At 42.9% G+C, this 13830-nt stretch overlaps 1 protein-coding gene across 7 annotated transcripts in view; it reads right to left on the reverse strand.

Moving 5' to 3' along the window:
* TMEM229B (transmembrane protein 229B) overlaps nt 1-13830 on the reverse strand; it is a 37866-nt gene that overhangs the window by 5397 nt on the left and 18639 nt on the right. For 2 of the 7 annotated variants that reach the window (XM_081851880.1, XM_081851882.1), the window contains exon 2: nt 2960-3008. The exons of 1 other annotated variant lie outside the window; for it this stretch is intronic. In XM_081851880.1, coding sequence (XP_081708006.1) covers nt 2960-2989 — 30 coding nt within the window. In that variant the 5' untranslated portion in view covers nt 2990-3008. Of the gene's footprint in view, nt 1-141; nt 494-2053; nt 2218-2959; nt 3009-10116; nt 10962-13830 lie in introns of those variants that run through there. 4 more of the 7 variants (XR_014153925.1, XM_081851881.1, XR_014153924.1 and 1 more) reach the window with 4 other exon arrangements.

Here is a 13830-nt window from a genome sequence, read left to right on the forward strand (position 1 = left end):
TACACTACAGTGAACCTGAGACCATAGGGTCTGTTATAAGGCTCAATCTATACTCAGTTACTTATCTGCATTGTAAACCACATAAGGCCATGATACAATTAGGGTATAACCACATCCCATTTAAATCATTGCACACTCCAAGAGATTTTAATGGGTCTTTATTTAGTACAACAATGTGGTAGGTCCCGTATGTAACACCACAGTGATACAATCCATGCACAGGCTCACAACCTGCATTAGCTGAGGAAGACAGAGACGAAGAAAGATGTCAAAAGGCTTTGTGCTCTTTTCTTGCTCTTTTTAGTTTGTGTAGTTCAAGTAGAGAAGCATAGCAAGCTATCTTCCATTTGTTTACTTTTAGGTATTCCCACTGTGTCTATGCTGGCTTCTTTTCCCTTCTAGAGGAATTCACCTTCCTGGGCTGGATTGTTGCTCAGTCCAGTACAGGCTGTGTCTTGTGTCAGCAGATCCCTGACTAGCTCCCAAATCCATCCTGAGCAAGGAGATGGATAGAATAAAAAGGAACGACAAAAGAAGATTAAATGAATCTAATTATCAAATCAAGTCAAAAGACCAGGGATGTACATGCTTCTCAGTCATCAGCAGAAAACATCAATTTATATTAGTCAAAGGGTATTTTGCTCTGCTCCTCCCACGCAACTGAGGCCAGCTTCACTTGGGGACCATTGAAAAATAAAAAGGTTGAGAAATAGCATGAAGACATAGAGTCATTTTTAAATGAAATAGATTATCTTGACCCATTCCAATCTAGGTTCATGCCCGGTTTCTGGGACAAAATCGGTCTTGGCCATCCTGATGGCTGAGCTTCTTCAGGAGGGAGAGAAAGACAGAGATGGGAAGTGCAAACCTGCTCCTTTTCCTAGATCTTTCAGTGACTTGATACCATTGACTAGGGCATCATCCTGGGGGCAAAGTTTTCTGTGGTTTCAGTTCAACTTACAGGGTAGATTTCGAAGAATTATACTATATGACTTCCCTTGCCCCCTGGCAGTTGATCTGGAGGGTACCACAGACACAAAACTATTTAACATCTATATGAAGCTGCTGGGGGAAAGCATTAGGAGATGCAGAGAGAAGTGTCACCAGTATACTTGTTTCTCTGTAACATCTGAATCAGGAGAGGCTGTGCATGTCCGAAAAAGATGCCTGGATGCAGTTATGGTTTGATGAGGGCTTATAAATTGTGACTGAATTCCAGCAAGATGAAGATGATGATGATGATGAATAGATTTCCTATGGATGGGCACTTCCCAAGTTTGGAACCTGCCCTGGATGGGGTTGCACATCCTCTGAAGCAGTAGGTGCATAGTGTGGAGGTGCTCCTAGATCCACCATTGTCACTAGAGCCCAGGTGACCTTAATGGCTCCAAGCACCCATTATCAACTTCTGTTGGTGCATCAGCTATGACTGTTCCTGGATAGGAATAGCCTTGCCATGGTGGTCTATGCACTGATAAACTCATGTCTATATTACAGTACTGTAATATGTTGCATGGGAGGCTACTTTGCACATGGTTCAGAAACTGGACCTAGTGCAGGTGGTGTTGAAAGTTCTGCTCTGGCCAATTGTCAGCTACTGAGCTGGGTTTAGGTTTTGTCGACATTTAGAGCTTGAAACAACTCAGGACAAGGGTACCTAGAGGACAACCTCCCCCAGTACAGTATAGAAAGCAATGGCTCAGAAAGCAATGGCTGAGGAAAGAAAGGTTTGCTAGAGCCAGAGAAAGGCAGATAATCAGTGTAGAGAAATTTATTTCAACAACAGAACTCTCTTGCTGATCTGCAATAAATTTGATCTCTCAGAAAGTAGCCAGTGCAGATGTGGCCAAGACACACTTTAAAAGGTAATACTGTAATAATAAAACATAGATCCACCAGTATGGTACCTGATCAAAACTGAGTAAGAGTATCTGGCTTGCAATTATATTAGATAATTTTAAGATTATTATTAGATAATGCTAAGAGCTGGGATAAAGTTATGAAGCAAGCAACTACCACTTTGGAGTGAATAGGGGAAACAGACTCAGGTTACCTGTTTATAGTGCATCTATCCTGGTTTGTTTGTTTGTCTGCCTGTCTGTTTTCCGAGGAAGTTAAATGGCATTGCGTCAAGCAATTGTTCCACACTTTCAAGTGCATTCTTCTGTCAGGTTCCTTACCACAAACAGTTTTCTGGTTTTGGAAGCAGGTTTGTTACACAAGAGTGCCAAAGCTTTTAATAATAAAATAATTTTAAATATTAAGAACAGCTTGTTCCTCAATTCAAACCAACATTTTAAAAAAAGCATTCCTATGTTTTCAATTTTAATATGATTATTAATAGTAATGATGATAATGATGATGATGATGATGATGATGATGATATTTAAGCACATCTTGTTGCTGTATTCAATCAAACATTAGTTCCTTACGGGGGCGGGACCCAGCAATTAATAGTTGAAGAACTGCTCTAAAGAAAGTGGCATTTTGACAGGGGTCAAATGAACGAGTTCTGATTCAGCCAGCTTCAACAGGAAACAGGAAAAATGTACTTCCTCAATCCTTACGAGATACTGTACATCTAATTGGTCTGTACATTCCCACAATGTGTCTGTGACTTGCTATATACATCTAGAGACCCCCATAGCTAATACCTCCTTATAAGGTTATTTTGGTGGACTCTAGGTTCAGGAAGAGGGGAAGTCGCACATACTAATGGTGACCTAAGGAAATAACTTAGCTGGCCAAAGAGGAGATCCAACTGCACTGAAAGCAACTGAGCTGTGCTTGCATCTAAGGAATATGTGCAGTTTACCAATGAATTCAGGATTTGGAGAAAAGATTGTGTGAAAACAAGTTATAAAAATGTATTTCATTGCTTTATTATTACTTCCCATAACTGAAAAGTTGTTCTGTGCTTTACAAAAAAGATCTGTTTCATTGGCAATTCACAGCTCACCTGCCTAGATTCCTCCACATTCACAGGCATGTCTGGGCTCGTACGATTCCTACAAGATAAAATTAAAAAGTGAACTAAGATTCTAGAAAAGGTCAATGTTTCCTAAGGGGCTCACAATGGAACAACCAAGCTGCACGCGAGAAACACTCAAATCTCTAAGCTGCATGGGCAAAAGCCACCTCCTGGGATGGCTCAGAATACACTAAGAATTGGTCTGACTTACAATTCTGCCACTCTTGATGGCTATTGTTGGGCACCAATAGGAATTGTGGACTTTCAAAGCTACAGACAATCATTACAATGAAGTTGGGCTAGGTAGCTGAGTATTCACATTTGGGGATGATAGAACTGCTCAATAGGTACACCTAGAGCTATCTGGGGGAATAGGGTTGTCCCTAGTGACCCAAGTAAAAGCCCAAGTACTAGCAGGATTGTTACTGTAAGTGGCTGACTCCAAAAGAGGCAAAAGCCCACTCACAACTGTGTAAGCAGCAGTGTCAGAAGTTACCATTAAGATGAAAACAGCCAGTTTTGAAAAACTGGTTTCAATGGGGGGTTTTTCCAAGTGCTTAACTCAGTCTTGAAAAACCAGGCTGAAATGCTGACGGTGCCAGGGAGAACAGATTAGTCAATTGAACAGTTCTCTGAGAGATCATAAACAGAGGGAAGAAAAAGTCCTGAAATCACTCAAGGATCAAGGTGGGGGGGGGGGCGGCGATGACCCAGCAGCAAGGCAGGAGACTGTTGAATACCAGCAACTATAACTGGTTTTAAAACCACCTGCAAATTTAAACCATGTTTTAAAATGGGGGTTTTCCTGTTTCTGGAAAATTTAATGCTTAACGTTATTCATTTTTAAAAATCAGCTCTGTTTGTCTGCCCTTGGAAATCAGTCCCCCACCAACTAACCAGCACACAGGTACCAATAACTGTGCACAGCACAAACAACACACGGGCAGGACTGGGTTCCAAAGCATTTCTTCAAAGAACATTTTGTATGTTTCCTATGAGCAGCCTGGATTTACTGTTTGACAACAACTGGCATGTGGGGCAACCCCCCTGCAACGTTTCAGAACACGTTTTATCATGAGGAGGACACGTCTTTGGAAGACTCGCATGTCACCCTCCCATGGGATCCTTAGCATGCCCATTTACAGCAACTCAGCCTGAGGATGTGGCTCTCCCATCATCTGCAGACTCCGGGAATGACTCCCCGTCGTTTCCCCTGCTCCATAGTCAGACAGGTGCTGGGGACTGTAGAATCAGCTCTGAGCCCTTTAAAGATTGCAGACAGCTTTCCAAGGGAGGGCACAGCCTCTGAAAGGGAAAGCCCTACCAGCCTTTCTAAGCCTTTGGATGACTCTGGTCCTTGGCTGAGACAAACACCTTCCATAGCTCAGATAGCAGGGCTGCCCAGGAGTCTGATTGAAAGATGCCTTGGGAGGAGGGGCCACTAGGGGTGCATTGGAAGATGGCTGACAATAACATCTCTCCGACCCACACGAGGTAATTAGGAGGCTGTGATGGGAGTAAATAGGTTGTGGGGGGGGGGCTGCCCTTGCCTGCTGTGCCCTACACCACCCCCGAATTTGTGGGGATGGGGGCACTAGGCAGAAAGCCCTCCCGTGGATCTCGGCGCTCCTGGACGCTGTCTCTGATCCGCACCTCTAGCTGCATTAACTTCAAAAGAAACAATTAGGAGGAAGCGAATGCACATATTTCAAGGAAGGAGGGGGAGTAAAGACTGCTAACTGAAGAGATCTCTGATAAACAAGACGGGTCGGAGGAACAAGCATAAATCATGAGAAGATCACCAAGGCTCGGTATGGCAAAGGGACTGGCTGGGAGAGGGGTAAAAAACTTTCTTTTCTTTCCTCTATGTGATTAACCAAGAATCCCCCCCCCAAGTCAGAAATGCCATTTTAATGACTTAAGCTGTGGATTTATGTCTGTGTGGAGATAATTTTCTAACCAAAGCATGTTTCAAGAAGATTGTGGAAAGTATAAGAGCTTTGGAATGACGCAGTTAAAAATACCGTCGCCATGTTGGCAAGTTCTGTCTGAGGACTTAAGTCTGGGAGGAGGAACAGAGCTGCTTTTATATTGTGGGTGAGACTCCTCAGAGGGGCTTAAGAGCGACAGATCTGCGAGATTAATGATGGAAAGAGCAATGCTATTTATGAAAGCGATGATATATGGAAACCATCTTGATATGAGGATTGGACGAACGGAAAAATTCACACAGGATTATAATTGGCATTTATCTGCTTAAGGAGATTATCAGAAGAGATCATAAAGAAAAATAAAAAAATATACGAACAAGATGAGATGTGGAAACAGCAAGATAAGACTGGATAGAATTATGAACATTATTTGGACTGATTTGGATATTAACACAGTAGCAAGAAGATGATCAGAATCCCCCTTCGGAACTTGAAATATGGGTCCCCTCAACAAAATTTTAAAATTCGGCTTTGTAATTCGGAATTTATGTGATTTGATTTGATTTGATTTGATTGGTCGGCTAATAAAAATTATTTTTTTAAAAAAAGAAAGATGCCTTGGGAATGTATACCACTTCCTTTGTGAGCCCCTAAGCGCCAGCAGAACAGGATACACATGACCATGCCTCAGGGGCATCAATGTCCCTAGTAATTATAAGGTATAAAAAATAACCTCAGCAAATCCTCTACACTGCTTTCTGGAATCTGACCTTCAATTTGATCCAAGCGGAAGCTTTCGAACCTTGCTGCAAATCTTCTCCCTACCTCAAAATATGAAGCGGCACTTTTGCTTGTGCTCCTTAAACTTCCACAATGCTCCAAGTGAAATGTAAAACACAATGGATGGGATTAATTTAATTGTGCCATGTTCCTAATCAAACAACTATATCTGATGGGAATAATGGACAATTTCCATATTCCCCTATATGTCTGTATGGTATGAACAAGCAAAGGTGTACATCAGCTTCTAGTATCGACACCTCTGAACCAAGCTTGCTGGGAAGTAGGGCTTTAGTTTCTTTGTTCCGTTTTTTTTGGGGGGGGGGGTTTGCACATTCTAATACACACTGTCCTGATCCATCAACTCTGGGAATAAGGTACCAAATTTGCCTTTCAAAATTTACAATGCAGTTCTTGCTTTTTAAATACTGTAATGTTCTAAATTGTTTAGGATAAGGTGTAAACATGTATATCTGAAGTTAATGTGATCTTATGCAGTTTTTTTAAAAAAACAATAACTGCAGACTGATGCAGAAACAAGATGGAATGGACTTGTGAAATTGACATGGGCTGGAGATAACCTGATCCATCCATCCCTACGTGAGGATATACCTCTTTTGTCAAAAACACTTAAAAGAACAAGTCATCCTTTTTTAGCATATGAAAACAGGCTTCCATAGACTGTCACTGAGGGTGAATATTCACTGCTTGGACCTGCTTCTTAAAATGAGCTACTGCTTTCAAAGAAGGGAGAGCCAGGTCCCTGAAGTAGTTTCCTTGGCAGTAAGCCATTCTCTTGCCACTTTCCAGCAATTATCTTACAACAGGGAGTATTGTGTTCCTTACACCTGTGGTTTACAGGCTGCTTAATTAGCAATGGGAACATATTGTATGGTCAGTGATGACTTTCACACATAGAGCTGCATCTTTAAGGCATTTGGAGAACCATAAGCAAATTGCAGGCCATAGACTGTTGGTTGCTTTTTTGAACCAATAGGCCATATTTGGTCCAAAAAACAAAGGAAGAAGTTAACAGGTGTCCTATCACAACATTTGCACATTTATATTGGAAGCAGATGCTTTGCCCATCTGTGTGAGCTGCACAGCAGAGCTTTCGGTAGCCATGCTGGCCCCACAGAATGTGACTCTCAGAACAATTTAATTATTGAGAGCTTCTACAAACCATTGAAGCAGAAACCATCTCCATGAGATTATACCAGAACTGAAAGCAGGATCATAGAATCATAGAGTTGGAAGAGACCACAAGGGCCATCGAGTCCAACCCCCTGCCAAGCAGGAAACACCATCAGAGCACTCCTGACATATGGTTGTCAAGCCTCTGCTTATTCCTATGAAGCGCCAACAAATTCAAATGGGGAGTGATATGAGGCCACAGGTCAGAGTTCAAGCTCCTATTCACATATTGAATGGGTCTGCTGACTGCGGGAGGCAGTGGAAGACAGGAATGCCTGGCGTGCTCTGGTCCATGGGGTCACGAAGAGTCGGACATGACTAAACAACTAAACAACAACAACACTAGCCCATGCAAGGGCTTCCACTCCTTTCCCCAAACACCCAGAACTATGGCTCTGGAGGGGTCAGGAGAACCCCCAGAACCATTGCCACCTACCCAGATACTATCTTGATGCTAACTACACTACAAGCTGCATTTGGGGTGTTCTTTTGTCCTACGGAATCATACCATGTCCACCAGCTGGTTCAGAGTTAGCAACATGCCACATTTCCACTCAGTTAAAGTCTTAACTCAAAATTTGCTGTGCTGCTTTTCCATCCCGAATTTTCATGAAGGTTCAACAGCTATTCCTCATCCCACCACCCCCCTTAGTCACAGTCAATGACTAAGCAGCTGGGACCATGATGAATAGGGTGGCTGTGATTGTTCTTTTGTTCATTTACCACTGATACACAAGTGCCTGTAGATATGGCAGAAGCAGAGAGAGCAGATGGGCCAATGATGAGTAGAACATCTGCTCCCCTACTTCAGAGGCCTGAGCCACCTCTAACAGTTGGCTTTCTGTGAGCAGTGTCTTCTGTGCCATCTGCTATGCCACCCAACTCCAAACTGAAACATATACATGCAGATGCAGAATCTTAGCAACTCATAACCCACAGTGCTTGCATGATGACATAAATTGTACTCTGATGGCTTAATCTAGCCTTTGCCAGTCTGGGCTCCTCCAGATGTTTTGGACTATAACTCCTATTAGCCCCAACCAGGTCAGGTACGGTTAGCTTGATCTGTGCCAGGACTGGATTCTGGTAGCAGGATAGAGCCCTGGAGCATGTAAAGTAATAAAACATGCCAGTGAGTGGACAAACGCCCAGCTGCATCTGCAGGTGCCATCAATTCTGCATAAACCAGTTATCACAATTAGCATTCATACTTAATGTTTCAGCAGGAGAAGACAACTTGAGGCCCAGCACCTATGTTTTGGGATTCAGCACTCAAATGCCCTGTCTGTTGGGTGGGGGTGTAATGAAATTATGGACTTTGCTGCTACTTCATAGCAAGAAGTCCCCATCTGCACTTTCTGCTCAAGGCAGGCGCAGTCATATACACGGCCGGTAAAGGCTGAAGTCACGGGATTCACCGCCCTGCCTACACTGCACTTGATGACAGATCTTTGGACCAGCTGTCCCAAAGGGCCATCAATAATGTCATCAAGGTCCTCAGTCAACCCTGGTTTTAGATTTCCATCTCAGTGCATTTCCAAAGCGAGCAGAAATGTTGGCATGTCTTTAAGGAAAAGCAAGTCTTAAAAGAAGTGGGCAGATTTCGGCTTGCTCCAGAATTAAAGGGGCAGCTGCTATGGCGACCCATCCAAAACTGAAAATCTCCCACTGATTGTCACTAATTAATCTAGCTCCAATATGTGCCATTTATGAGTCAACACGACACTTTTCAGCCGTTGAACACAAGTCAATGGAGCTGCTCTTTTCTCTTTTTTTTATTCCTATCACGTGTAACATTTTGCAGCTTAATCTTAACTGGCAATTTTCTTGCTGACGCACGAGTCATAAAGGAGTCCAGGCCACTGAATTTCCCATTACCATATCGACTTTGATGGCCAATTGCAGGGGCAATTGATTTGTGCCTTTAAGCTATGTCAATAAAAAAAGCTCACAATGCACTTTTCATTCTAGTGTTGTGGCTGGACAGACCACAAGACTGGACTTTGGAGTGAATGGGGGATTCTACCACCCCCATACAAAGAGCAGGGGTGATCCAGGACAGGACCCCATGGGGAAACAAAGGGACAAAGTCTACTTATCACCCATGCCAATATTTCACTCCAGATTGGTAGGTCCACACGGGCAATTTACTTTTTAAAAGCCATGCATGCAATTGCTAACTGCGGGAGTGGTATCTCATCTCATTTGGATTTGGCCCTAAGATTGAGATACTGTATAAGTTAAGACACATTAAGATTTTTAAGGGCAACTGATTTCAAAAATCAGCATACGACACAAGAGCTCAGGGGTAAACATTTTCATGCTGACACCAAGGAGCAATCACTGTTTAGTTATCACTATGGAAGAGGCTATATTGTAGTCTAGCCTGCATGTTAATTCCTTTTCTTGAGAGCAGAATCACCTTGTTATGATAAAATATATCTCTCTCTTCTAGGTAGCAATTTCCCTCTTCTTAAATTTTGGCATAGTGAACCTCCTATGTAAACTAGGGAGGAAAACGTTGGACTGATAAACAAAAACCCTCATATAAAATATGAAAATAAACAGACACAATTATTGTTCCAGATAAACTGCCTTTTACTATCATTAGTCACAAAGACTGTTGGTACATGTAGCTCAATTCTATATATTGGGGTGAGGAACATGTGGCTCTCCAGATGTTGTAGGATTTCAGGCGTCATGGTCTATTTCCGGGAATGCTGTTCAATTTTGTTATGTACTTTTTAATGTGCTTTATTTGTCTAATAAGTACTTTTGTAATTCTGCGACTCTCTTCACGTTGTATGCTACCTTGAGCATGGTTTTAACTACAGAAAGGCAGCACACAAATAAAATGATGGTAAATTACAATCCAATATCTGGAAGGCAACAGGTTCCTAACTCCTTTGGTATGCTGAATTTTATATTTCTGGAGATGTGCTCACTCCAGTTATTGCTTTGAAATATGAGGGAGCACGGAGGCCTTTCCCACCACCGCTGATTCTGTCATTTTGCTGAATAGAAACAGAGCACAACGATCATTAGAATTAACAAAATAATCAGCACCAAGTTCCCTTTACCACAAGTCCAATCCTTAGAATTTGAGTTGCTTTATCACAGTGGGACACAAAGCAGGCAAAAGTGAACATGAATAATCCAGTTGTCCTGATGCCAGGTGATCTTTGCTTGGGGCAAAGTTTCAAATGTAAACCATACGGAGAGCAAAGAGAATTATATTACCTTGCAATGGCCCATTTCCTGGAGCGGCTCTCTGTCTTACAGTACAGTATGACTGAAATAAAATCCTATTCACAGCCTGCTCACCCTTGGAGAGGAGACAAAGTGAGCTCGCTCCTGCCGAGTGATCACTACACTCAGCAGCTTACAGAAACCCGGTACTTCAGTCTCAAAAGGAAGTTGTGTGAAGCCCACTTCCTGTTTGCAAAGCCCTCTGGCAGCTGTAGTCATGATCTTTTGGAAGTCACTGTACAGACTGCTGAATCACCCCCCCCCCCAAAAAAAGAGGAAAGATATGAAACACCTGCTACATAAACTCCATTAGAGGGAGGTGGAGGGTGATGTCATGGGCCAGGAGTCAGCTTCACCTGCTGAGCAGCAGCCTGAAGGAGCAGAAGGTGAAGTGACTCCACCTGCTGCTGATCAGCCTTCTTGCTCCTGATGAGAACCAGCTGGCTCCAGCTTTCTTAAGCAGGCTTTCCAGCCTCAGTCAGTTGCTGGGAACAGCATTTGTCATTCCTAACTAGATCTTGTGACTGTGGACCCTCGGCTTTCTTGACGCCCAAATCGTCTGACTATGTGCACTGAGGTACTCCTGACCTTAGGACTGGACTGAACCTTGCACACAGACTCTGCCTCCAGGCAAGTACCCCCCTGACACTTGGCCGGTTGGCTGGCTTCTCCCTCCACTGAGCTCTGCTGTGGCTGGCAGCACAGGACTATGACAGATGATGATATGTCCACAACTTCACAAGACCATTCAAAATGGGCGTTGGCCTATGAAGTTGCAGGAAGAAGAAAAATGTTGTCTTGTTGGAAGGAGCAACCTGCCAGAAAAATACACACAATGCCCAGAGGTGCCCCTGGACCAATGTCAGTGTCACTGGTACATCCCCATCACTATATCAGTGTTTTTTTAAAAAGTGTGGCATTTTTTTTAAGCTTTTCTTTGGTCCAAAGACTGCATTCAGCCTTGTCCAACCCCCCCCCCCCCCAGGTAAATCAGCAAATAGTCCTCCTCATCACAAGCCAGTACACTGTACCCAAAGTTAGTCAAGTTAGTTTGGAGGACGACACTGAAAAATCTCACAAGTGACTCCTCAATCCATTATGTGCCTACTTAACATGAATTTAAGCTTCAATTATTGCTAGTTGTGATTTTTGCATCTCATTGTCACATAATCCTACCTTACCTGCCAACTAATATTTCACTTCATGTATTTGTCAAAGGCGGCTTGAGTCTACAAAGGTTTATGCCATAATACATTTGTTAGTCTTTGTGGTGACATAAGAATCTTGGTTGTTTTTAAAGAACTAACAATTTGCTGCCCTCTTATGATATCCAGATTCAGTTATCCAAGGCAGCTGGCTCACTCTGCCTAATGGCAGGGCTGGCTCCCTGTTATTGTCTGTGCTGCTACCGTCTCTAGAAAGTTTGATAAACAAAGCAAAGAGAGCTCCCCTCTCGCATGTCTGCTTCCTTTTCTTGAAAGGAGGATATTGCTGCAGCATAGTTATTAGCTATATAATTAGTTTTATAGAAATTATTCAATATCCTTTTTTACAAACAGAACTCATTATGGCCATTTTATCAGTTATAAATAAGCACAAATAAATACACAAGAAGACTGTCTACCCCGGAGGGCAATGGCACAATAAATATCCAGGAGCAGAGCTAGTGTTGCCTGCACAAAAGACACAGGTGAGAAAAGGCCTTCAGTTTGAAAACGCCAATTCCAGATGATATGAATGTCCCATTATAAGTGTGTAGGCAAATACCTACAGAGGTCTGGCACAGAAGGTACATAAAACAGATTTCCTCCTGGATAAAAGTTGAACAACAATTTCACAATGAAGGATTAAGCAACTCAAAACAAATTATACAAGTGCCGTTTTATTATTTATCCAGTAAAACCAAAATTGCTCCTTCAGATATAAATGCTGTTCAACATCAGAACAAGCAACAGCTTATTCTAAACAGTACTGTCAGCAGTAGGTCACCTGCTGTACCATAATGACAGATCAGAGCAATTGTGTAGAGAGGAAATCATGGAGAGAAAATAATGACATATTATCCAAGAGTGTATAAACTCCGTCCTGGAAGATTCATTCTACTAAGACAACTCAAATTCTGCACCAAGAGAAGCTGAACATTGTAGCCTCTAGACCAGGGGTGGGGAGCCTGAGCCTCTGAGCTAAACCTGGTCCATCAGGCCCCCTTATTTGGCCTGCTAGGCCATTTTGGGGGAACCATGTCCTCCTGGACCACACCTGATGACATTCTTGATATCAGGCATGGGGCAGGTAAGGATGGTGCTTTAAAGGAACAATCAAGTGGGCTCCCGATTCTTCCATCGCTGGAGCAACATGCACTCCCAGCCACCCATCAGCTCACGGGCAAAGGGAGCATGCCATGCTCAAGGAAGGAAAAATAGTTTCCACTGTGCATACATTATGCAGACATTATGCATGAAGTATACATTTTGTGTACATATTATGCAAATTTAGCCTATTTTCATATATACACTCCTTTTCCCTACTTTATTTGCCTTCTGCAAGTAGTCATTTGGAACAGGAAGCTGCTAAGGAGAGCACTGAAGTCTTCCCCATCCTCAGAGAAAACCCCTTGCTATTGCCCTTGACAGCCGTAAGGTCTAAGCTTGCTCTTGAAGTAGAGCGACTTGCAGTGCAATTCTACATTTCTACTCAGAAGCCATTTCTACTGAGTTCAATGCGCCTAAGAGTGTAGGGCTGCAGCCTCGTGATGCTGGATGCATATGCTGCATTTTCGTAAGCCCTGAGTGGGAGCACATGCAACAAATGCCCGTCATCCACCCACCCTCTGCTTGGTTGTGAAATGCAAGGAACCTCAAGGTTCTAAGGGGAAGCACTAGATGCCACAGGGGAAGCCAAAGATTCACATTCCAGTCACGGTTGTGGATTAAAGCAGCTTTCCCCAGCTAGGCAGGCTCCAGCTGCTTTGGGATACAGTCGCCAAGCAGCTGCAGGAAGCACAGCGGAGCTGGCAGGAATTGACAGGAGTTGGAGGACGCCAAGCTGGGGAAGGCTGCATTAAACAAACGCTCTGGTTATTGACATGATTGGTTTGCATCTGGTTCTATTTGTAATGAGACGGTTCACAGCTAGGCTCTATGTTTCTGTATGATGTGTGAAGCTTAAGCCAGTCTGGATGCTTGCAGTTGTGCCACAATGTGTTGGTTTAATGGACTGTGACCCAATCCAAATGCTAAGGCACCAAGAAAGTGGATTCGTAGATCAATGTGTTTGTGTAACTTATTTAAACAAAAAAGATTTATTGGCCTTCTTTGCCTTCCTTGAAAAGATATCTCATAAACTAAAAGTATTTAAAGGGCAGAACTCAAATGGCATTTTTTGGAAGACTTCTATAGTGGAAAGATGGGATACAAACGAATAAAATATTTGCAGCATTTATACCATGCTTTCAGTGTTGCATATACTTTATTACAATATAACATAAGGCAGGGCAGTACTGTCAAATAATCCTGGGAAATGTAGTGTACCCTTCTCAGAATTACAGTTCCATAACCGTTAACTAACGAGTTCCCAGGATTCTTTGGAGGAAGCTGTGTGCTTTAAATGTATGGTATGGATGTAACTGGCTACTCCATATCTTTGTTCTCCTCAGCAATTACTAGCCCCTTTTTCTGGAACATTCTAAAGCTGACAAAGCAGTGA

This window comes from Podarcis erhardii (genome assembly GCF_964252035.2).
Source record: "Podarcis erhardii genome assembly, chromosome: 1".
Classification (NCBI taxonomy): Eukaryota; Metazoa; Chordata; class Lepidosauria; order Squamata; family Lacertidae; genus Podarcis; species Podarcis erhardii.